General features: G+C 35.8%; 2 protein-coding genes across 3 annotated transcripts in view; one reads left to right on the plus strand and one right to left on the minus strand.

The window, feature by feature from the left end:
- NMBR (neuromedin B receptor) overlaps nucleotides 1–6,775 on the minus strand; it is a 72,762-nt gene extending 65,987 nt beyond the window's left edge. The window contains exons 1-2 of one of the 2 annotated variants that reach the window (XM_016956394.4): nucleotides 6,514–6,612; nucleotides 2,094–2,168 (exon numbers count right to left, since the gene is read on the minus strand). Coding sequence is in view for 1 of the 2 variants with exons in the window: in XM_016956393.4 (XP_016811882.2) it covers nucleotides 6,514–6,668 (155 nt within the window). In the remaining variant the exon portion in view is untranslated. Of the gene's footprint in view, nucleotides 1–2,093; nucleotides 2,169–6,513 lie in introns of both variants that reach the window. The other variant, XM_016956393.4, reaches the window with a different exon arrangement.
- VTA1 (vesicle trafficking 1) overlaps nucleotides 6,627–25,351 on the plus strand; it is a 73,518-nt gene continuing 54,793 nt past the window's right edge. Inside the window, exon 1 of the mRNA XM_518771.7 lies at nucleotides 6,627–6,869. Coding sequence (XP_518771.1) covers nucleotides 6,758–6,869 — 112 coding nt within the window. The 5' untranslated portion in view covers nucleotides 6,627–6,757. The remainder of the gene's footprint in view (nucleotides 6,870–25,351) is intronic.

Genomic DNA, 25,351 nt, shown 5'->3' on the forward strand with positions numbered 1-25,351 from the left:
AATTAATATAAAAGGTGGCAGGAAAGGAAAAAAGAGAACAAAACAGGTGAAACAAAGAGAAACAATAACAAGGTAGTGGAACCAAACCCAAACATATCAATGGTTAACAATAAATACAAAAGATCCTGGCACTCCAAAAACATAGAGATTGTCTAAATGTATTTTTTAAAAGCCAGACCAAATTATTAACAAGAACCCCACTTTAAACATTTTTAAATATTTAAAGGTTTAATATTTTAAAATCTTGAATATTTTATAGAAAATAAATGGGAAAAGATGTATCATGCAAATCCTAAGCATCAGAGAGCTCAATTGGCTATATTAATATGAGAAAACTCAAGTCAATTTTACAGCAAGGAATGATGACAGAGATTAAAGAGACATTTCATAATGATGAAAGTATAATTTCATCAGGAAGCATAATAGTTGTAATATGTATGCCACCAGTTAATAGAGATTCAGAATGCATGAAGCAAAACCTGATAGATTGAAAAAAGAAATATATCCTATTATAGCTAAAGATTTCAACACTTCTCTCTCAGTAATAAACTGACAAAGTAAATAGAATATCAAAAAGGATATAGAGGATTATAAATTATTAATAAGCAACTTGAACTAATTGATATTTATAGAATACTCCACCCAGCAACAACAGAGCAGATGTTCTTTTCAAGTGTGTGTGTAACATTCACCAAAAGAGATCATTTGCTGGCCCATAAGAAAGTCTCAAGGATAGAAATCATACAGACTATAGTCTCTGGTCACAATGGAATTAAACTAGAAATTAATAAAATTAAAATATCAGGGATGCATCTAAATGTTTGAAAAATTAACAACATACTTTTATTAACCCATGGATCAAAGAAAAAATTACCTGGGAAATTAAAAACTACTTTAAACAAAAATGCAAATACAACTTATCAAAGTAAGTGGAAAGCAGTTAAAACAGTGTTTGGCGGAATATTAGAAGTTCTAAATATTATGTTAGAAAAGAAGTTATATTGTGATTTTAACTGCTCACTTTCTGAAGTTGTGTTGCTTTGTTTTTTTTTTTTTTTTTTAAGATGGAGTCTCACTCTGTCTCCAGGGCTGGAGTGCAGTGTTGCGATCACGACTCACTGCAACCTCTGCATCCTGGGTTCAAGCGATTCTCCTGCCTCAGCCTCCCGAATAGCTGGGATTACAGGCACCTGCCACTACACCCAGCTAATTTTTTGTATTTTTAGTAGAGATGGGGTTTCACCATGTTGGCCAGGCTGTCTCGAACTCCTGACCCCGCGATTCACCGGCCTCGGCCTCCCAAAGTGCTGAGATTACAGGCATGAGCCACTACGCCCGGCCTGAAGTTTTTAAAAGATAATTTAAATACAAATTAAATAGAAGGATGCAAATAAAAATACGAGTATAAAACACAGTGATATAAAACCCAAAGACAATACAGAAAATCAATTAAACCAAAATCTGGTTCTTTGAAAAGATTAATAAAACTTATAAATTTCTGGTTTGATAATATGAGATAATAAGGGAGAAAATGAAAATCATCCATAAGATAAATCAGAAAAGGGACATTGTAGTAAAACCTTGAAGCGATTGTAAGGAAACATCCTGAACAATGTTAGGTCAATAAGTTTTTGATACTTAGATGAAAAAATTTATAAATTCCAAACTACTAAAAATTGACAGACATAAACAAAAAATATGACTATCCATATATCGATTTTTAAAATTTTAAATCCAAAGCCTTCCCATAAAGAAATGCCAGGCCCTGATGAATTCAGTGGTGAATTCCACTAAATGTTTAAGGAAGAAATAATACTCCAAAATCTTTTTTAGGAATTAGAAGAGAATATTTGCCATTTCATGTAAGGAGGCTAGCATAATGTTGATATTAAAAATTCTTAGCAAAAATATATTTACAAATAGGATCCAGCAATATATATAAAAATAATACATCACATTAGGTGGGGTTTACCCCAGGAATGAAAAGTTATATTATAAACACCCATTTATAATGAAACAAACCAAAAACCCTAAACCTCTCACTTTAAATGAGATCTACCTAAGCTTGATAAATAGCATCTAAGGAAACTTACGGAAATTAACAATTTCCCCTGTAGTCTCAAAACAGGCAAGGCTCTCTACTTTTTCCATTTGTGTTTAACGTTGAACTGGAAGTCAATAAGACAAAAACAAAATAAACATATATATATAAATATATATTTATGCAATAAGTACAATAACACAAACAATATATGAATTGCAAAATAATAAATCTTTATTCACAGACATGATCATGTACATAGAAAATTCTAAAGAACGTTCCAAAAAATTAAATTTATAGGCCAAGCACTGTGGTTCATGCCTGTAATCCCAGCACTTTTAGAGGTGAAGCCAGTAGGATCGCTTGAGTCTAGGAGTTTGAGATTAGCCTAGGCAATATAGCAAGACTCCACCTCTACAAAAAATAAGAAAATTAGCCAGGCATGGTGGTGCCTGCCTGCAGTCCCAGCTACTCCAGAGGCTGAGGTAAGAGGATGACTTGAGCCCAGGAGTTTGAGGCTGCAGTAAGCTATGATTGCACCACTGCCCTCTAGCCTGGGGGGCGGAACAAGACTCTAACTTTAAAAATATATATAAATAAACTTATGAGGAATAATTTTTCTATAGAGTAATAAAAAATAAAATTTAAATGTAAAAAAATCATTTACAATGCAATAAAAAATATGAAATGCATAGGGATAAATTTTTCAAAATATGTGCTAGACCTGTACAATGAAAACTACAAAACAGTGATGAAAATAATTAAAGACTTTTTAATTTTAATTTTAATTTTAATTTTATTTTTTATTTTTTGAGATGGAGTCTCGCTCTGTCGCCCAGGCTGGAGTGCAGTGGCACAATCTTGGCTCACTGCCACCTCTGCCTCCCGGGTTCAAGCGATTCTCTTGCCTCAGTATCCCAAGTAGCTGGGATTACAGGCATGTGCCACCACACCCTGCTAATTTTGTACTTTTAGTAGAGCCGGGGTTTCTCCATGTTGGCCAGGCTGATCACAAACTCCTGACCTCAGGTGATCCACTCTCCTCGGCTTCCCAAAGTGCTGGAATTACAGGCATGAGCCACTGCACCATTTTAAGTGGAAAAATAAACCATGTCGAGTAAGGCTTGGCAGTCTTACTCATTTGTAACTTTAGTCATTATAAACTGATCTGTAAATTCAATATAATTCCAGTCAAAATCCTAGGAAACTTATATAGAAATTGACAAGCTGTTTCTAAAATTTATATGGAAATACAGGAGACGTAGAATAGCCAACACAATTTTGCAAAAGCAAAGGAAAAAAAAAACAGACAGAGGACTTACACTACATACTCTGAAGACTTCTTTAAAGGTACAATAATCAAAATCATGTGGACCGGGCATGAAGATAGGCATATGGAATGGGAACAATCAAGAGACTGGAAATATGTTTGCCCGTATATAGTTAGCTTATTGTTTTAAATGTGCCGGAACAATTAAATATCCGTGTTTAAAACATAAAATGCAATGTTTATAGTGTCTACATGTCCCAGCCATGGGCGGATGGGGTGCCAAATGGTCCTGGCCAAGTTTTCAGGGTCTTCCCTATCATTCTTCTGCTGGAAAATTTAAGGAAAAATTATTTCTACTTGGGGGGATGCTAAAATAATAGGATGTTAGTCTCATGATACTGGAAACCAAATTTCTACCACATACAGTATATTAAAAAGATACAGCTATAGATATATATATTATCCTGATTACATTGACTGATGCCCTGTCATTTGCCAACAAGATGGTTCTGACCAAACTGACACAGAATATTTTTATTGTCAGATGATCACACATACATGTGTGTATCTAGGGGATGGTGCAAAACATTTTTTCCCATCAAAACACCTGTCAGCTCTAGTTTCTCTCCATTTTCTTCTTCCTATGGTTGCCCTCACCCCCTATTTTGTTCTACAGCTCTGCCCTCCCCTTACTTGCCAAGGTTCTAGCCCAGTCCTAGAGGGTGATGTCAGATCCTTCAGAAACTGGTCTGAGATGAATGGAGAAGAAGAATTTAGGTCTTTCTAGTAAAATATCATAGTAAAACAAGAAAAAGCAACCTCACAGTCATTAATATTTGTTTCATAGCATAATTTCAATGTGTGTTACACTATCACTGTCTCTGTACTGTTCTCCATCAAATCAATTATCATCTCATGAAAGGGTTAGCATATTTAGAAAGAAGAGAGCATGAGGCTCTTGTCTGTAATCTCAGCACTTTGGGAGGCCGAGGCAGGAGTATCACTTGAGACTAAGAGTTCGAGACCTGCCTAGGCAACAAAATAATAATAATTAGCCATAGTGTTATGTGCCTGTGGTCCCAGTTACTCAGGAGGCTGAGGCAAGAAGATCCTTGAGCCCAGGAGTCCAAGACTGCAGCGAGCTCTGATAGTGTGCTGCACTCCAGCTTAGGTGACAGAGTGAGAACCTGTCTAAAAAAAAAAAAAAGAAAGAAAGAAAAAAGGAAGGAGAAAAGAAAAGAAAAGAGCATGTGTTGGCAGATCAGAGAGTAAAATCCAATTCCAACCATTTCACTTTCTTATTTTTCCCTCAGTCCTGCTCATGAGGGTATGCAAATAAGAGTACGCATGAATGTATGCAAATGAGAAAGAGTGGCAAAATTCACTTCTGAAGGGGGAGATCAGGAGAATAACAGGAAGGTGCAGCCTTCTACCAGGAAGAGGAACATTTGTTTCTCAGACATAAGATGATGGAATAGAGAAAAGATAAAACATAAGATCTAGAAAGACATCATAGTCAAGTAGTAATGGCTAGGTGCACAGGCTCTGAAACCAAAATACCTAGATTTTAATGTGGAATACTCATCCTTCCTGGCTGTGACCTAGTGCAAGTTATCTAGATTCTATGTGTCTTATTTTTCTCATCTGTAAAATAATAATGATATGTTCCTCATAGGGTTGTGGTGCAAATTAAATAAATTAATATAAAGACCCTAGAAACATGCATGATACATAGTTGATGCTCAGCAAATGCTGCTAGCTAGTTATTATTACTTTAAGTTGTGGTAGAGGCAAGGCAAAATAATTCATATCTGGTGGTGGCCTTAATCTCAGTAGCAGGAAATGCTGTTGTAGACCAAGGAAATTGGGGCTGAGTGCCTAGCTTGAATAGAGCGAGAGAAGTTTGAAACACCATCTGTGGACTACAGCACTGGTCCTTAACCCTAGACGTAACATTAAAATTACATGAGGACCTTTTAAAGATACTGACATTTAGGATCCCACCTAGAACAATTAAGTGAGAATGCCTGGAGTGGGCTTTAAAGTTGATCTTTAAGGGCAGCTGCAGTTGAGAATCAAGAAGTAATAGGAAACAAATAAATGAAAAGTTGTGAGTATAGAAAGAAAACAGTTATGGTTATCCAACTCTGCTTTTCTTCATTGATTTCTCTACCAATCTAGCAACTTTTGACTGGAAAGTCCAAATAGTGGGAGTAAGAGAAAGAGAAAGAAACCATACATTCTCCAGTGGTAGGAAATATGCCGCTGAGATTGGGGAAGAAGACAGAACTGAGTTTCAGGCTGAGTAAAAAAGCCCGACCCAGAATAAGATGATGGACTTTGCAAATAGGTCTAGACAACGTATGTGGAGTGGGATAATATGAGGACATGGAGCGGTTTCTTCTGGGGGTGAGAGAGTGATCAGAAAATAGTAGGCAGAGGGGAATTTCCGAGCTGGAGATTTTGGCTCTTGGGGATAGTGTGATTTCAGTGAAAACTAGTTTTAAGACGAATTGTCAAAACTGAGGACTGAGATAAAATAAAGAAGGTTATTGGAGGAAGTAAATAAAGTGTACAGTCCTGAAAGATGTAAGTATGGGATGGAGAGGAGAGGAAGAGAATTGAAGTCATTGAGGGTAGAAGGAAAAGTGATGCCTACTGCACAATGGTTAAGAGTTACCAGCGTTGAAAACGTCCCAAACACCCTATCTTACATTAAGACAAGATAATAAATATGAAAATACTTTACAAATTGTTAATCACTCTCCAGAAAAAAAAAGGTGATCTACAGATTATTCATTCACTAAAATACGTACTAGCCAGCTGAGAACAAAAGTTCAATCTTCTTTAAGCTTCATATGTTTAGCTTAATTTGGCGCGAAATCTGATTATTTTATCCAGTATGTCAACATAGAAAAATTTAATTTACAATTTAAACACATTATTTCTCTCTCATGCAAGTATTGAAATTAAAGTTTCTAAAATCAAAAAGGCTTCTAAAGGACACTGCTATATGGAATATTAATGTGGCATATTAACTGGAAGTGGTAATTCCTGAATGACGCCAAAGGCAATTCTCGCCTTTATACTTTCTCCCAGTCAACATACATTATTTTCTTGTTTTTCCTTTTCTATCCTTCCTTTTGCCACAAACAACAAACCAAACAAAAAAGCAAAACAAAACAAAAACCCTTCCTCCTACCAGCAGAGAGCGCTAGCGCCATGCGCGGCATAAGCGCCAAAATGCTCGGGTCTTCTGTGGGTTCTAACCGCCGAGAGCCAAGCACCCTGAGGTTGTCCCAGCTGGGGATCCGTAGTTGACTTGACGTCGCTGAGCAACGGAAGAGTGGGCAGCATTTGCTCCGAACGCTCGTGCGCGCTACCGCCCAGACGGAAGCGGAAGTGCCGGTGGCGCGCGAGTAGGAAGTGGTGAGTTCGGAGTAGAGATGGCCGCGCTTGCACCGCTGCCCCCGCTCCCCGCACAGTTCAAGAGCATACAGCATCATCTGAGGACGGCTCAGGAGCATGACAAGCGAGACCCTGTGGTGGCTTATTACTGTGAGTCTTTCCGAGTGGCCGCGCCCCTTCTTTCCCAGTTGCATTTTAGGGCCCACACACCTCCCTGAGGTTCTTGGGGCATGCCCCGCCCCCCTCGCTTTAAACCTGAGCTTTGACCTCGAGCCTACCCAGGGAACTCCCTGGGTTCCCACCCTCTGGCAGTAGGAATCCCAAAACACCGTGGTGTCCACTGCTTCTCCTATCTTGTGCTTAAATGCTCCAGTACTGACTACACAGGCTCTTGAACTGTGGAATATAATCTTCCAAGGTTTTCTCTGTGTGTGTACACACAAGAGCCTCTTGTCTCAAATAGGAATCCTGAAAATAAATTGAATTAGGTTTAAAACGAAGGTGAGTGTCCGAAAGAAGGAGTGATGTGGATAAAAGGACGATAGACTAGTTGAAAACATAGTAATAAGTGAATATTATTTATGACAGCATGCAAGCCCAATCAGAAACTCATTTGGTTAAATGGGGAGTATCTGCTACTAAATAAGCACTTGAATTTGACCTTTCCCCACCCAGCTGCTCTCTCCTACCATGCAGAATTTTTAGTTTTGACTTCTTTGAATAATACCCGCTGTTGAGACCTTTGAAAGCAGTATTTTCACTTTGAGTGTTATACGTTGAATTTACAGTTTGATTTAAAAAAATATAGGTTAACTCTGCTCAAACTTGTAGTGAGTAAAGGGAGTACCAGTAATTCTGTGTTAACTTTATTTTGTATTCTGTACTCTTTACTGCAAATAAAACAAGTAACTGGACAATTATAATTCTGAAAAGGATATTTAGAGTTGAGAAGTTGGATATAATGCGTCCATTGTTGTGTATATTGTAAGGTTAGCTAAAATCTGGTCACTGTTATCTCTGCCATACTCCAAATGTACCCTGTTTCTCAAATGTGCAAGGCCTTTTCAGACCTACCATGTTCCACTCTCTTGGAATGTGCACCTTTTTCTTGCACTTGGCAAACTCATGATTCAAGATCTAACCCAAATGTCACCTCTTCTGTGGGCAGCAAATTGATTATTCTCTGTGCATTACTTCATTTTGTTCAAATTTTACAGCATCATTTTTATTATACTTGTTCTTCAGTTTCCTCAAGCAGGGTCCATATTCATTCAGTATTCATTCGTTCATTCATTCATTCATTGAGCTACCTTTGTATCAAGCATTAGTAGGCGCTGTGACTACATTTGCTGCATTTTTTGGAGCTTACATACAATGGAGGTAGAGAGTTTCAACAATATAGGGTCTATCATACATAGAGTATTAAAAGCTTATGAAAAAGAGCAAGGAAAAGGAATAAGAGTATCAGGAGTAGTGGTGGCAGGGAGTGCAGATGGGATTTCAGTTTCATAGTGGTCAGGAACACTTCACTGAATTGACATTTGGGGAAATAAAAGAGTGAAAGGCATGCCTTGCACCATCTGGGAAAGAGTATTCTCCATAGAGGTTATAAAAGTCCCGAAGTAGAGGCTTGCTGGAAGGAGGAGTAAGTAGACTATTGTGACTGGAGTGGATGGGGCTTGGGAGTGATGGGATAAGGTCAAAGAATCTCTCATCCCTAAAGGAAATTCCTGTTCCTGATCCCTGTATCATGTATCTTTGTGACAAACCAGGGACACCTTATTCACTGTCGTCCTTTCCCTCTAGATTTTTCTAAACCTAATCCAGTTTCGTTTATTTAAAAATATAACAGAAACTCTCACCATATCATTCCCTAAAGTTGCAGCTCTGCTTTTCCAGCCTTACAGGTAAGTTTGAAATAGTTGTCCCTAAGTTAGCTTTACGCCTTTATCTTGTAGAGCCTTTCAGCCCATGCAGTCTGGTTTTCATGCCCAGTATTTCACTGAAACTGCTCTCATCAGGCTTATGAAGAAATATTTTTATTGCTCAGGTGACACTTAACAATTTTAGTTATGAAACATGTACATATAAAAGCATATGTAATGTGCAGACAGTTTAAGGAATAATAAAATGAACACTAATATGCCTATCACATTTGATGTTATTAAACTTTTTAATTTTTGACAATCTGGTGGGTGTGAAATGGTGGTGTCTCATTGGAGCGAAATCTGCGATTCTCTGAGTCTTAATGAGGTTTAGCATCTTTTCATATGTTAATTAACCATTTGTGATTCGGTTTTGAAATACTTGTTTATTGCTTTTGCCCATTTATCTGTCACAGTCTTGTCTTAATAATGTTAGATGTTAATCCTTTGTTATATGTGTTGTAAATATCTTCTCCCATTTCAGTTTGATTTTTCACTCTGAAGACCTTTGATGTTCAGAAGTTCTTAATTTAAAAATGTTATCAATCATTGTATGAATCTCTTAGGACTTAACCTTCTGATTGTATAGGCTTTCCTTTCTTTTTGTGTATTTGTTTGGGACTTTGGCTTTCTAAATCTGTAGATGGGTGTTTTTAATCAATTTTGGAAAATTTTCTCTACTATTATTTGTTCAAATATTGCTTATATTTCTATTCTCTCATAAAAGTTTGATTAGACATGTTTTGCACTTCTCCCATTTAACTTCCTTGTCTCTTGATTCTGTCATTTTTTTTTTTATCTCTTTGTCTTTCTGTGCTGCATTCTGTGTAATTTCTTGAGGTCTATCTTCACCTCCCTATATTTTATTGTTTAACCCTTTTATTGAATTTCTACTTTAATTTTTTATTTTAGTGTTCTCTTTTGGTTTTCATATTGGCCTGGCCATTTCTGATAGTTTCTTGTTACTGATATTTTTAACCATTCTATTTCTGTGAACACTTTAAATATATGGATTTATGTTTGCTGTTTGATAACATCTGTAGCTGCTATATTTGTGGGCCTGATTCTGCTTTTCAACAGAACACTGCTCTTAGTGACTTCTTTCCTTACAATTGTGGGCTAGTCGTGCTAGACCAGCGCTCTTCAAACTGGAGTAGGCAAATAATTCCAAAGGAATCAATTTTCCAATTCTTGACTTCCATGTTTTCCTTCCAAAAACTGATCTTAACAAAGCTCCTGTGGTCAGGGTAGCAAAGTAGTATATAATATGCTGCTTATCTTTTCCTACATGCTGTTCACAATTGTCCTTCTCCCACTTTAATGAAGAACGGCATACTATCACGCATCCTGAGTGCTTTTATGTTGTATTGCCTTGAAAGAGAAGGTGGAAAATCCTCCAGGGTGTCCAGACAAAAGAGACAATTCAAATTACCCATGTTAGTGAAGCCTCCATTAATTAAGGCATTGGATAGACCTTCCTATCTTTCCTGGTCTTACATTGAAGAAAACCAGCCAGAGCAAAGAATAAACCTTCATTCGGGAGTTCAAGACCAGCCTGACCAACATGAAGAAACCCTGTCTGTACTAAAAATACAAAATTAGCTGGGTGTGGTGGCGCATGCCTGTAATCCTAGCTACTTGGGAGGCTGAGGCAGGAGAATCACTTGAACCTGGGAGGCAGAAGTCGCAGTAAGCTGAGATCATGCCATTGCACTCCAGCCTGGGCAGCAAGAGCAAAACTCCATCTCCAAAAAAAAAAAAAAGCTAAGCATGAAAGGTTCCAAAAGAGCATTCTAATTTGAGGGGAAGGGGGTAGAACTTTGTATAAGGGGGATGCAGGGAGTCACCTGGAGTTGTTTATGGGGGATGCAGGGAGTCACCTGGAGTTTGTCTCTTTTCAGGAACAGTTGGTCAGTGGATCTCAGAAGAGGGAGGAGTTATTCTGCGATATTAGCAGCCATTGTTAGGTCATCTTGGATTTTATCAAGAGGGTGAGGAGGAACAGTTTGGGGCCAAGGTCATGAGCAAGAAGATGTGAGGAAGATTAGCTGTAGGGACAGGGACGTGGAGGGACCACAGTGGGAAATCTCAGTCTTTCAGAGTCTCTTACATTTATACATATATCTGTTAAGGGTAATGCCTTATGTTAAAACCGGTCCTGTGTTGCAGTATTCTGAGTTCTCAAAATGATAAAAATTTTCATGAGATGACCTTACTGCCTCATTCTGTATTCATTATTAAAGAATACCATTCTTGGGTTGAGAGCAAAACCAAGAACAAAGGAGAAATACTGAAGATGAGAGTACCTTGTTTCATCCAAACAAGCTCCTGCAAGGCTCTGCAGCTTATTGCTATTTTGTAATTAGAATTTAGAAATAAAATGGGGACATGAGTTGACATTCCAACTGGAATATTGTATTTCTCTGAAAAAGTAACTCTTACTTGGCTGATTAGTTTGGTGTTAGCAACTGGCATTGCCATTAAACAGTGTGGTAGACATTCTCTTTAAACTAAATGAGCTAAAATCTTCGGCTCTGAGGTTTTTTGTTTTGTTTTGTTCTTCTGGAAGTACATTTAAAACAGCTTGGCCGAGCACGGTGGCTCATGCCTGTAATCCCAGCACTGTGGGAGGCCGAGGCAGGCAGATCACCCGAGGTCAGGAGTTCAAGATCAGCCTGGCCAATATGGTGAAACCCCATCTCTACTAAAAATACAGAAATTAGCTGGGTGTGGTGGCAGGTGCCTGTAATCCCAGCTACTGGGGAGGCTGAGGCAGGAGAATTGCTTGAACCTGGAGGTGGAGGTTGCAGTGAGCTGAGATCCTGCAATTGCACTCCAACCTGGGGAACAGGAGCAAGACTTCGTCTCAAAAAATAATAAGAAAAAGAAGAAAATAAAGCAGCTGATGAGATTGAACCTTATTTGTTATTACTATTTTTTTTTTTTCGCTGAGGGATGTTGGAACAAGTATTTCAAGTTTTCCCAATCCTTTCTGCATCCTACAATAAATAAGAAGGCTCTGATTGAAAGAAGATGATGAATCTTTGTAATATCTTTTTGCATACATCACAAGAATTGAGAAAATGAGTAATGATGGGGTAATAAATCCTTTTTAATTTTTAAACAAATTTTAAAGTGGGCCTAATTTAATTGTCAGCTTAGAATTTATTTAAAATATTTGATGATAGGTGGTTATATGGTTTTTAGCCTGTAACTCAGAAATAATTTAAAGAATTTGGTGATTTTGCTGTGTAACATGGGAAAAACTGGGATTTGGGGGGATTGTTTTTTGTGAATTTAATTTATAAAAATAAAAAATAACAGAACCCCAATAGTCTACTCTTCCTCATTATGGCAATAGATAATACATAAATATTTGATTTAATTCATAACAATGTAAAATTTCTGTTAAAGAAGTACTTTTTGTATTTTAAAAAGTGATAAATATCAAGTTGCTATGATAATTTAGTTTCAAAGATACAACTTTTAGATGTCAATATTTGATGTAGTATAGAAATCACATTTTTTATACCTGTTTAACCTTCTCATGAAAAGGTGTAGACATCAACATAAAAACATGTTAAGGGATACATTTCTATAATCTTAGAGCATATAATAATTTTATAAATTCCTAGAGCAAGGAAACTTTTTTTTGTGAGAAAAAAATTCAAGAGTATTTTGCTAAACTACTTGCTGATTCATAAAAGCTCCATGGGCTATGTGCTACCCTCTGCCAGGAATCCTTCTGCATTCCTATTAATTTGACTAACTTACTGACTCAGTGCAGATTTTACTTCTTACAGATTATTTTTCATGACCTCTTAAAGATGATCTAGAAATTGTTCTTGTGTGCCCCGCATCACATGTGTTATAATATAAACATCTGTTTATCTTTCGATCTTGATTCTCCTGGAGGACAGGGATTATCTTTTTCTTTTTTTACCACCTGACACATAAATGGAATTTACAAATTCTTAATGAATGCCTCCTCTCTAAATATTACTAATAGTCCACTAAAATGTAAACTCTATGAGAACAAGAAGTATGTCGTGTGATGATCATTGAATGTCCACCTCCTAATATAGTATCTAAGACATGTTAGATAACCTGTAAAACTTATCTGTTGATTGAGTAAACTATACAGTAATTCATAGCTTTTTTTTTTTTAATGTTCTACCACAAATCAATGACAAAATAGAATGGAAACAATCCTAGTACTCTAACTCATAACCTTACTATGTTTATAATGAATTTTAGATTGAGTCATAGGTCATATTATCATATGATTTACACCTTGTGCCCTATCCTTTCTAGTATTTATATCATTTCCAAAAATGATTCACTTCTGGCCTTAATGGGAATTTTCTAGTGTTTTATCACTTTTTAAAATTACCTTAATATTCCTACATTTCGAAGTTGGTTGGTCTTTTGTTTTCTTTTTAAATCAGGAATGAATGTTGAAATAATGTATATCAAATTACTTTTGGCCGTCTATGGAAATGCTAATAGGCTTATTGTTTATGTGTTTGAACTTTTTAATGTAAGTAGCAGCAAAATAGTAAATTCTCTCATATTTGAAACATCCCTCCATTTCTGGAAAGAATCCCATTAGTTTTTGCATTTTCTTTTAATTAAACTTTTTCTTTTGAAATAGTTGTAGGTCCATGTGCAGCACATGTAGTTGTAAGAAATATTACAGAGAGATTCTGTGTACCCTTTACCCAATGTCCCCCAATGATAATATCTTGCAAAACTATAATAATGTACCATAACCAGAATATTGGCATTGGTACAATTCACTGGTTTATTCAGGCTTTGTCAGTTTTACATGTATTTGTGTGTGTGTGTGTGTGTATATTTAGTTCTAAACAGCTTTGTCAGGTGTACATTCCTGTACCCATTACCATAGTCAAGATAGAGAATAATTAAGAATTCCCCTTGTTGCCCTTTTATTAATATAACCTGCCTTCTCCTTTTCGCTACCTCACCCCCATCCCCTGGTAGCCAGTAACTTGTTGTCCATTTCTAAAGTTTTATCATTTAAAATGTTCTATTAAATGAAATCATATATAAGCTTTTGGGATTGGCTTTTTTCATTTGGCATAATCTCTGGAGATTTATCCAAGTTTATTCCTTTTTTAATGCTCAGTAGAATTTCACCCTATGTGTATACTACAGTGTAACAGTTTAATCATTGAAGACATTTAAGTGTTTTAAATTTGTGACAATTATGAATAAAGTGAATATAATCACGTATAGTTTTTGTGTGACCCTAGTTTCCATTTCCCTGGGATAAATGCCCACAAATTCAGTTGCTAGATCATATTGTAATTGCATGTTTAGTTTTATTAGAAGCTGTCAAACTGTTTTGCAGAGCATCTACTCTTATTGGCAACACATGAATAAGTGATAGAGTTTCTCTTCATTCTCACCAGCATTTTGTGTCACTATTTTTAATTAGTCATTCTTAATAGGTACAGTGATATCTCATTGTGGTTTTAGTTTTTATTTCCCTGATAGCTAATACAGTTGAAAACCTTTTCATGTGCTTATTTACCATATGGGTATCATCTTCAGTAAAATGTCTTCATGTTTTTGCTCATTATTTTTGAGTTTGAGAGTTCTTAATATATCATAGTTACGTTATCATTTTGAGATTTTTAGTAACAACGTTACTCTGGTTTCTTAGATATTGTTGAGAAAATTACTCCTTTTCCTCAAATGTGAGTTGGATTAAAAACGCAAGCAGATTTACCACTTTCTTTAGATTTAAAAAAATCATTGATACAGCAGAACTTTGTGCTTTTTTATATTTCTCAATTTCTTCTATTAGAAAAATATTTTCCTCTTGAGCCATTCTTGATATAGTAGTTTTCTAGAATATCTTTCATTTCTACTGTATTTTGAAATTTATTAGCTAGAGTTAAGCATTCATCCTAGTTAGTAATAAATGTAAATTAAAGTGGAATAACAATTTTTGACTGTAAAAATATGACTCAGTACAAATGAGTACGCGTTCAGATCCTTGCTGACATGGCTGTGTGATTGGTACAAAGTTTGGAAAGCATTTTGGCAAAATGTAGAGTATCTAATTCAGTAATTCCAGTTTGGGGAAACGTGTTCAGGAAATAACTATACATTTAGTAAGACCTTTATGCAGAATTTCCTGAATGATTATTTATACATTTATGATAAGCTCAAAATAACCTAAAATATATATCATTATGGAAATGGTTAAGTAAATTATGTTATATCCACTGCATAGAAAGTAATGTAATTGTTTAAACATTACAAAGCATCTTCTATAACATGAGGGAAGGTTTATATGAAAGTGTGGAATACGGAATTATTATACATGCAGTTCCATATGTCTATCTGAAGAAATCTTTGTCTTCAGTGACCCCTCATGATTTGAGTTCTGAATCACCTTTTGTAGTTTTAATCAAATTAATTTCATTTTGTTACTAGAACATTAGGCACTTGGTTGTCTTCAAGCCTTTTAACATTCTACTTTATCTGCCTTGACACCTCTTCTCTTCCCCACCACACTCACTAGATTTTTATCCTTTGGGTACTAGCTTGAAAGTCACTTTCTCTGGGAGGCCTTTTCTTAAGTCTCCTAGTTTTAAGGTGTTTCTTTTTGTTCTTTATGTCTTGGTGTAGCTTTACCGTAATTGCTTTTTCATTTGCTTGTCTTTCTTCTAGACTGTAAACTGAGGAAGGCTTACACTGTGCTACCAGTTTTTATTCATTTACTCTGCCTGGTAGTGCTAGGCCACTAGAGATATTTACATAATAAAGAACAGGTGCTCAAAAAGTGTTAGCCAAATTGACCTGAATTTTAAGGCAGTTGTGGTCCCTAGAGGGAAGTATGGCCATACAGTTGTCACCTAATAAGGCAGACAACTAGCATTCCTGTAGCTGATTGGCATTTTAACAGTGCTTTCTTTCAGGATGTCTGCCTCACAGTCTTTCTGGTCCTTCTGTTACTAAGTGATAGAACTAAGACCCGAATAAACAAAGTCAGATTAAAAAAAAACGGTTGAATGAAAAATTGTTGGTAGTAGCTAGTAATTAGAGAACCAGTTATTGAGTGAGCCACAGAGTAACTGAGGGGAAAGGGACTAGTACAATCCATGGCAAAAGAAAAAGGCAAAAAAGCCAGTGAAAAAATCTCGGAGATTCCCCTAAGTGGAGAGTGGAAAATGAAGGAGATGCTTTCTGTTAATAGTATGTCTCTGAGCTCCATCTCTTTATTTTTCTTTAATGAAGCCGGAAAATATTTGAATCTTTACTAAAAGTGGGCACTGTTAGATAAATATTTTGATTCTGCCAGGTTTGGTGCTGTAGATAAAGCTAAACTCAGAACTTTCCCCTTCCTTTTTCAGTTTGCCGTGAGTAACTAAATGTATAAAATTTCAAGTTTCAATTTTTAAAGCTTCCTCTAGGGGGTAACATTGTAAAGTTAATAAACTTCCAGTTAAAGTATACACACAGTCTCAAGAGTCTTCATTTGTTGATATCATCATCAGAAAATTAAATACAGTATAGTTGTTCAGGAAACTGTAAGTATATATAAAGTTATTTCAGTTCTGAGATGTTACAGGACATACCAGTAGAAAATGTTAATTTAGTGTAAATGCTAAATAACAATGGATTTCTTTATTGATAGATGGTAAACTACATGGATATTAGCATTAACAATCACTTGCTTATGCCTGTACTCCTAGCACTTTGGGAGGCCCAGGTGGGCAGATCACGAGGTCAGAAGTTCAAGACCAGCCTGGCCAATATGGTGAAACCCTGTCTACTAAAAATACAAAAATTAGCCGGGCGTGGTAGCGTTTACCTGTAGTCCCAGCTACTCAGGAGGCTGAGGCAGAAGAATCGCTTGAACCCAGGAGGCAGAGGTGGCAGTGAGCCGAGATTGCGCCACTGCACTCCAGCCTGGTGACAGAGCGAGACTCCGTCTCAAAAAAATGATAATAATAATAACTTGCCTCTTACTATTTTTTGTTGGGTTAATCACATAGAAATTGGATTTTAAATTCATTCAGACAAGTTTAACTAAACCAATAAAGAGAAGCAGTTCCTTTCAGTCTTTGCTGGTTCCTGAATGATAAACTAGAGTCTATAGTCTTATTGCTTGATTACTTACTTTTTTTTATTAATAAGCTTTCTCAGGGTACTTTACTGTAGCAGTGACAATAAACACACAGAATGTTGGACTACTGATTTATCCGTTAGCCTTCCATTCCTCTTAAGTTTGTTTTTGTGAACATATATGCAAACATGAGTTTTATTTTTAAAAATTATTTCTTTCCTTTTTGAATAATGTCAACTCATTTTACATCTCTTTAGAAAAAACCGTAAAGTTGAAGGGGCTGTGGAGTCAGATAACACATTCTTAACTTTCATTTCTTTTTTGGCATTCATACAGGTTTAAGCATCTTTGATAAGGTTTGTCTTCTATGACAATTATATTTGGTTGTTCAAAGTGGAAGCTTATATACTCTTGAACAGTCAAGGTATATATATAGTAGATTTCAATAACCATGCTTGATATAAGTTCCTACTTTCCCTGAAATTCTTCATTGGGCTGTTACATTTACATTTTTTATGTTTTTTTATATTTATTTTTCTGTGGCTTGTCAGATTTTTATGTTTTTACTATTTTGGGTTTTTTTTTTTAACCTCAATTTATTATTGTTTCTACTTGGTGACCCTTAACAAGTCTTGGAGGAGCAATTCTTTGTTGTCAGGGCTGCCCAGTACCTTTCAGGATATTACTGTTTTAAATGGTGGTAGTACCCCCAGACATTGCATTTTAAAATAGAAGTTAAAAAAAAAAAAAGCCTCCACACTTTTGTAGCTCCCCCGAGAGGCAGTATAATGGAAAATCTAAATACCTATCAGTATGGAAAGTTTATATTATGTAACTGTCAAAGATATATGGAGTTACATTTATTACAAAAGCTGCCATAGCCCACAGCATAATGTAAAAATGAAGGGTGCAAACAAATTACATGTTGCAATGTATATAACATTTGTGGTTATATATAATTGTATATGTGTATATGAAGAGAGACATCTTGCTGGATGCAGGGTAAGACTCTGGAGCCACACTGCCTGAGTCAAATCCTAACCTGTCGTTTATGGCCTGCATGACCTTATGAGTTTCAGGTTTTTTATTAATATACTCAGGATAATAATAAGATCAACTTCACAAAATTTTTTGGTGGATTAATCAATTTTTCTATTTTTATGTGACTAAATGAATACATGATCCATGGCAATTACTCGTTTGATATTAGTTATTATCAAGTTATTATTATTCCAGTTCAGTGGGATCTTATCAATAGTATATTGCTGGATCTTATGTTTTTATCCATTATAACAACCTCTACCTTTTAATTGCAATGTTTAAAACATTTATAATTAATGTAATGAGTATGTTTGGGTTTAAGTCTTGCTATTGGTTTTCTATGTCTCATTTGTTGTTTGTTTCTTCTTTCTCCTTTTTCTGCCTTTTTGATAATCGAAGTTCTTTTAGAATTCTGTCATACCTCCACTGTGAAGTTACTAGATATTCCTCTTTTATTTTTTTAGTGGTTGCTCTAGAATGCTTACCATAGCTTATCATAGTCTACTGTCTCATAATATACCACCTAATATTTAAGGAAAGATCTTTACTGTCTTTTCCCCTCTCATGTCCTTTGCCTATAGTTGTCATACATTGTATTTATACGTATACCATAAACCTTATATATTTTTAACTGTTCTCTTTTAAAGAAATTTATAAAATGTAAAAATAAAAATTTTTATATTTTGCGACATAAATATCATTTTCAGTACTCATCAAGATCCAAGTTTTAAATCTGGTATTGGTTGGGCATGGTGGCTCATGCCTGTAATCTCAGCACTTTGGGAGGCCGAGGTGGGTAGATCACATGAGCTCAGGAGTTGGAGACCAGCCTAGGCAACATGGTGAAACCCTGTCTCTACCAAAAATACAATAAGAAATTACCCAGACATGGTGTCCCGCACCTGTAGTCTCAGCTACTTGGGAGGCTGAGGTGGAAGAACCATCTGCACCCAGGAAGTGGAGGTTGCAGTGAGCTGAGATTGTGCCACTGCACTCCAACCTGGGCAACAGAACGAGACCCCATCTCAAAAATTATATAAACTACTTTGGGTAGTTTATATTGCAATGTTCCAGAGTTTACTAATCTTTTCTTTTTTGGTGTCTATACTATTAATCCTATCCACTGAATTTTTCATTTCAGGTATTATTATTATTATTATTATTATTTTGAGACAAAGTCTTGCTCTGTTGCCAGGCTGGAATGCAGTGATGCAATCTCAGCTCACTGCAACTTCTGCCTCCTGGGTTCAAGCAATTTTCCTGCCGCAGCCTCCCTAGTAGCTGGGACTACAGGCGCCTGCCACCACACCCAGCTAATTTTTTGTATTTTTAGTAGAGACAGGGTTTCACTGTGTTGGCCAGGATGGTCTCGATCTCCTGATCTCATGATCCACCCACCTCGGCCTCCCAAAGTGCTGGGATTACAGGCGTGAGCCACCGTGCCCGGCCGATATATATTTTACCTCTAGAAGTTTCATTTGGATTCCTTTGTGTATATTCCATTTCTCCTTTCTATTCATGGTTTTCTTTAAATGCTTTCTATAGTTCTCTAGTATGTTAATGTCACTATCTTCTGTTTTTATTATTTTGTCATTGTTTGATCTCATACTGTTGGCTTATATTTTTTCTTCTTATGGATCACATTTTCCTATCTGTTGGCCTCTTTAGTAATTTTTGACTGGCAGTAGGACATTGTGAATTTTACATTCTTGAATGTCTGGAGTTTGTCGTCTTTCTTTGAAGGGATTCAATCTGGCCAACAAGTAATTTGGAGTTCAGTTTGATTCTTTTGTGTATTGTTTTTTTGTTTGTTTTTAGCTTTTCAGGGTAGGTCTAAAGTAGCCTTTGCTTTAGGGAGAGTTTAACACCGCTACAAAAGTATGCCCATCTTGGATTCTCTACTGAATACCCAGAGTAACATATAGAACTCTTCACTCTGGTTGGAGCTTGAATGCGTTCTAACCCTGTGTGTGCATTGGGAACATTCAACTTATTGAACAGGTTTTGTTCATTCTTTGGCCTTGAGGAGCTTCCCCCTGCACACCATATGTTAGTATTCAGCTGAGTCTCCAGGTTACCCTTATTCAGATTTCTGGGTTTTTTCCTGCATAGCTCCCTTTTCTTTAGACCTCTGCCCCTTAATGTACGACTGCCTCAGTCTCCCTGAATTCACTCCAGTGTGTTTTTTCAACTCAAGAGGACTGTTTTCTGCTTGGGACTCCTCTTCCTGGGCCTTAGTTTGGCATGTGCCTCCGGGCAGAATGCTGGGCTGATCATTGGTGCCACCTCATTTGTTTCCTTTCTCCAGGTATCATGGTCTTCCTCTATCTCTGTTGTCTGAAAACTTGTTACATATATTTTGTTCAGATTTTTTCTGTTTACAGTGGGATGATAACCATAGTTACTTCATCAAGGCCAGAAGTAGAATCTGTGTTCTCATTTTAATAATCAAATCATCACTTAGTGTTTGCCATGTGTCAGCACAATAATATCAGAATCCCAGTGATTATCTTTTTATTCTTTGGACAATGAAAAAGCGAGATATTCTTACCCTATACTTTGATTTTCATTACATCATTTAATAGGAAGTCAGGAGTGGCTTTTTCTTAAAATTGTTGTTACGACAGGAGTTCCAAAAGTATTTATTTAATGAAGGGATGAGTGAAGTAAGTATTCTTTATTAGCAGGCATTCATTCATGCTTCCTTCCTTCCCCCCCCCCCCTTTTTTGGGGGTCAAATAGTGTGCCTAAATTATTTAATTTGGAAAGTAGTTAGATATATTTTGTACAAAAACTGTGTAATAATCTTTGACACAGAAATCCCTTCACAAAGGATAATACTAACCATATAGAAAAGATCTGCAATATATTTAGGAATACAATAACATTCAGTTCTATTTTTTGGAATAAAATTTGGTTTTGTGTATCAATATGTATTCTATTGAGTGCCACATTTTTTAACCTATCAAAGCCTCACTCCTCACAGTTGCTTTTATATCTTTTTGCGTGTGTTTTTATCATGCGTATTTCATAGTTTTATGTTCTTATGGATAAGCAAGGATGTGTTAGAATGTTAATGTTCAAATTCTAAGGAACTTTGGATTACATATACCTTCAGAATTAGTAAATGTTTGTTTTCTAAATGTCTCACATTAAATTAAAGTCAAGTTGGAAAGTATTTAATCCTTTTGCAAATACGCCTCATTACTCATCATCAAATAATATTTATTCATAAAAATAAACACATTTCCTTGATGAAATAAATCAAATATATTTTCTTATAGATGATTTTAGCTAAATGTTTATTTGTTCTGTTTTTGTAGGTATTTTCCATGTTAGACATTAATTTTTCATCGTATTGCTGCTGCTAGAATGAATTGCTTGTCTCAGAGTTCTTTATGAAAGAGATCCTTTTTTCATTCCTGTGGCAAAAAGATGTTTTAGTGTACTTAAACTGAGTTTTCTTAAGTGAATTCGAGGAATTTTCCTTTTTATTAATAGTAGAAAATGTATCTTATGGTAAATTTTTTGTACTTAAGAATTCTTTGCAATGTAAGATATTTAGAAATATAAAAGCCAGGCCAATTTTTGTCCTAAATCTTTTAATGCTGAGAGGATCCAATTCTTCAATTAAAGATATTACCATATAATAATGTCCTTGTAATTGCAAAGACTACATATGCACACAAACTAAGAAAAAAATGAATGTAGGCCAGACTAATTAAACTATATTATAATTACACTGTGTTTAACTATTAGTTATCTGGATTAGGTTAACTTCTAAAGGACAAGAAGTGAATATTTTGTTTATATTTGTATGTGCTGCGTTAATTATCTGCATGTTTGCTTAATGGTTACATCCTGAGATGGCTGTCACTAAAGCCAAGGGCAGTCTTAGGAATCAACCTTATTTCTCTACTGTCTAGGTTGTTCCCTATATTTCTTCCCAAAATTGATCTATCAAGTAGCTAACTCTGCTCCATGAATGGTAGGCCTCACATAGTGTTCACTACTATGGTTAAAAAGAGAGAAAGACCTGTGGGGAGATGACACTGTCGGTACCATCCTTCAAATTATTATTTTATCATATTGCCCAGTGTACATTTAGATCATGAATAATTACCTGATGTGTATGTATGTTTGGGTAAGTTGGTTGTCTTAGAGATTAAAGTGTGTTTGAAATAGTCATTTGGGATGTTGGGAAAGCAAGTATCAAGCCCATTTGAGACTGATAATTACGATATTTGTAATGATGACAATCTGTCATCAGTTTCTGCTGCTTGGATGCAGATATAGAGAAAGAAGATAGTTGGGTTTATGTATGAGTATGCTTTTGCCAGAGGGATGTAATAAAAAATTTAGAGGTAGAAGGAGATAGTAAAATAAAGTTCTTAAAATGTAACATCAAAGCTAGTTGCAGAGGGAAGTTAAAGGGGAGAAGACTGATCATAATGAAGTAGTAGTAAGAAGCCAGGGAACTGGAAACCTGTAGTAATGTGCATAGTTGAATGTTGGAAGAAGAGGAGATTATGTTTAGAGAGTGGGCGCTTGATGTATTGATTTTGGCAGTAGTTTGAGGTGGCAGTTTAATTATAGAATGACCACTGAGTGAAAGAGAGCACATAAAATTGTTGGAGGTCAGGGGTCAATAAGAATTGAGAACATGGGCTGTGTTTACATTTGAATTCAATTTACTCGCTTATTGCAGAAAATCCAAAATAACAATGGCTAAGTAAAGTAAGGATTTACTCTTTCATGTAAAGAAAGTCTGATGTTGGCAGTACCCTATGTTAGTATACCAATTCCATTAAGTCATCAGGGACCCCAGCTGATTCCAGTTTCAAATTTACCAGCCAGCACACTTCCAAGGTTGCTTTGTAGCCCAAGATAGGTACTAGGGCTTCAGTCATCTAGTATTTATATTCTAGGTAGTAGGGAGGAAAAAAGGGAGAGGGTCTGCAAGATCTTTCCCTGCTGTCATTCCCCCTTTTATGGAGACATTGCAACAGTCTTTGCTAACTATTTCTGGGAATATAATATTAGTCTTGGTTACATGGCCATATTTTGCTTTGGAGAATACTGGGAAATGTACTCTTTTGGCTAGGTATGTTACAACTCCTTAGTAATAATATAGCAGCTTGCCAGTCCTAAAGAGGTATGTGAGAAATTTTTTTTTTTAAGTTACTAAAGAAGACTGCAAATACAATGATTTCTTCAAGTGACAACTGCTTTTAGTTAAGACAGAGAAGGAGAAGGAATCAGAAAATGTAGAGGAGTATGCTGATGAAAAGCAGTGGTTCCACGAGATTTTGGTAGAAGGCATGGGGGTGTGGGGAAGAGGCATGGGCTAGGTTGGGGCAAGAAAACATAGTTCATAATTGAGAGGAGTGAGGATGCCATAAAGCAGCAAGTCTCAACCTTTTGATCACCTATCCATATGAGTTAGAAAAAACATTGAATACAAATCTGCAATATGTTATGTAAATTATTTATGAATTACATTTACATATTGATGTACTAATACTGTATTATAAGAGATATATAAAATAGAAATTTTTAAAGAATTAGATAAAATATCAATAGAAATGCTAATATTTTATTTTCCATACTCTAGCCAATTGTTTTGCCAATCCCTCGGATCATATGGGTCTCAAAGGCCTAGCTAGCTTCAGTATAGCGTAGGGTGTTGGCTCTCTTAGGGGAATATGAGCCACCTGGCGTGGAACTGATCCTACTTTCTGCTAGAAGCATCCTCTTAAAAATAAGAGAAAAGGTACCTAATATTCTTTGGGAAATTTTGGCAATACAGTAAGATACAGTAAGCTTAAATTTGAGGAGGAAAGAGCATATTAAGATTTATAGATACTACCTTGTAAGGAGATAACATTTGATCTGAGATCAAATTAGCATCCCTTTGTATGTCAAAGTGATCTTCAGTGCTAGTTAGTGTGCAGTGAAAGCAAAGTGCACTACGCTGGTAGTGCAGTATATCTCGGTTACACTTTTGGAACTCTTTTTTTTTTCTCCTTAATACCGAGATGGATCGAATTCTTAAAATTGATATGTGGTTATGAATACATTATTAAATTAAACTTCAAGCTCTGTAATATGAGATAGCCCTCAAAGCCTAAGCACTAAAAAGCAGTTCCTCTGGACAAAACCATTAAAATTAAAAACACACAGATATGATAAATAGGTAACTGTTTCGTGTGTATATTAATTTTTAAAGAGAATTTTTGACATGTGACCATAATTGAATTGGTAATTCTGAGAGTAACAGATATTCAACTTTGTTACAAAGCTCTAGTAAATTAAACAACGGTAGACCCATAGAATAACACAGCAGGGTAGGCAGTATACAGAGTTGGGCCCTATTATCCCATGGAAACTTAATATATTATAATGAATGATAAAAATGACATTTAAATCAGTAGGACAGAATGAGCTATTCTTTCATTCATGTGTTTGTCTATTCAGAAAATGTTTATCAAGGGCCAACCACTGTCCTAGATGCCAGGGATACATCAGCAAACCAAATAGACTAATATCCTTGTCATCATGGAGTGTAAATTCTAGTTAGGGTACAGACAGGTTAAATACATAGAAGATTCCCTTTGGTGGGGGAACGTTATATCTCTACTTCATACTGTATAAAGAATTGTTACAAGTCAATTTGTTTAAAAGCAAACCAATTTGGCAGAAGATTATTTTATTTTGATAGCTATCCTTAATTCATAAAGGAGAATATGGAGCTATTCAGTAAATATCTAACAGTTTTTTAGTGGTTAGGAAAATATAAAATCAAACAGAGTGTTTTTAGTCTTCAGATTGATAGGAATGTAAGTTTAATAAGTTTTTTGTGAGTTTAGGCAAAATGAGTGCTTGTATATGTTGCGGATACAATGGTGTATTGATACTTTTGTTTTGGGGGGCAGCTTAGCCGTAGGTCTCAAAATGAAACAGGCACAGAGACTATGACCCAGGAATCTCACCTCTTGGTTCCCCTGGGAACTCTCTTGCATTATGCCTAAGGAGGTATTTTGCAATTCAGGAGTTTTACTATCAATCTTCATTCAAAAACTTCGTTGCATTTTGTTGTTGCATTTGTGCACAACAGTTGTAATGAAAATTTGAGAGCTACCTAAATGTGCTTTTGTTAGCATGATGCATTCATGCTGTAGAACATTAGCACTGACGCAGATCTCTAGGACATATTGTTGAATGTAAGGGGTAAATTACAGACATTGTATGTAAACATCAGTGGTAACAGCAGTTACCACCAGAACTGTTCACAGTTTTTATCACTGGGAAAGCTACTGAAATTGTGGTGGCAGCTATTTAGGTTTAGCCTTATCTCAGTTGTTTTTATTAACTTTTTAAAGAGAAGGTATATTTATTCAAAGAGAGAGTATATGTAAAATTACTATAGCAATTCTTTCTATAAACCTCAATTCAAGTCTCATTTCCCACTATCCCAGCCCATTTTGAGTATTTTGTCAGTATCACTTATTTGGCACTTGGCAGGTGCTCTTGTACATATGGTTGTTTGCTGTGTGCTCTGT

This window comes from Pan troglodytes, chromosome 5 (assembly GCF_028858775.2).
Source record: "Pan troglodytes isolate AG18354 chromosome 5, NHGRI_mPanTro3-v2.0_pri, whole genome shotgun sequence".
Taxonomy (NCBI): Eukaryota; Metazoa; Chordata; class Mammalia; order Primates; family Hominidae; genus Pan; species Pan troglodytes.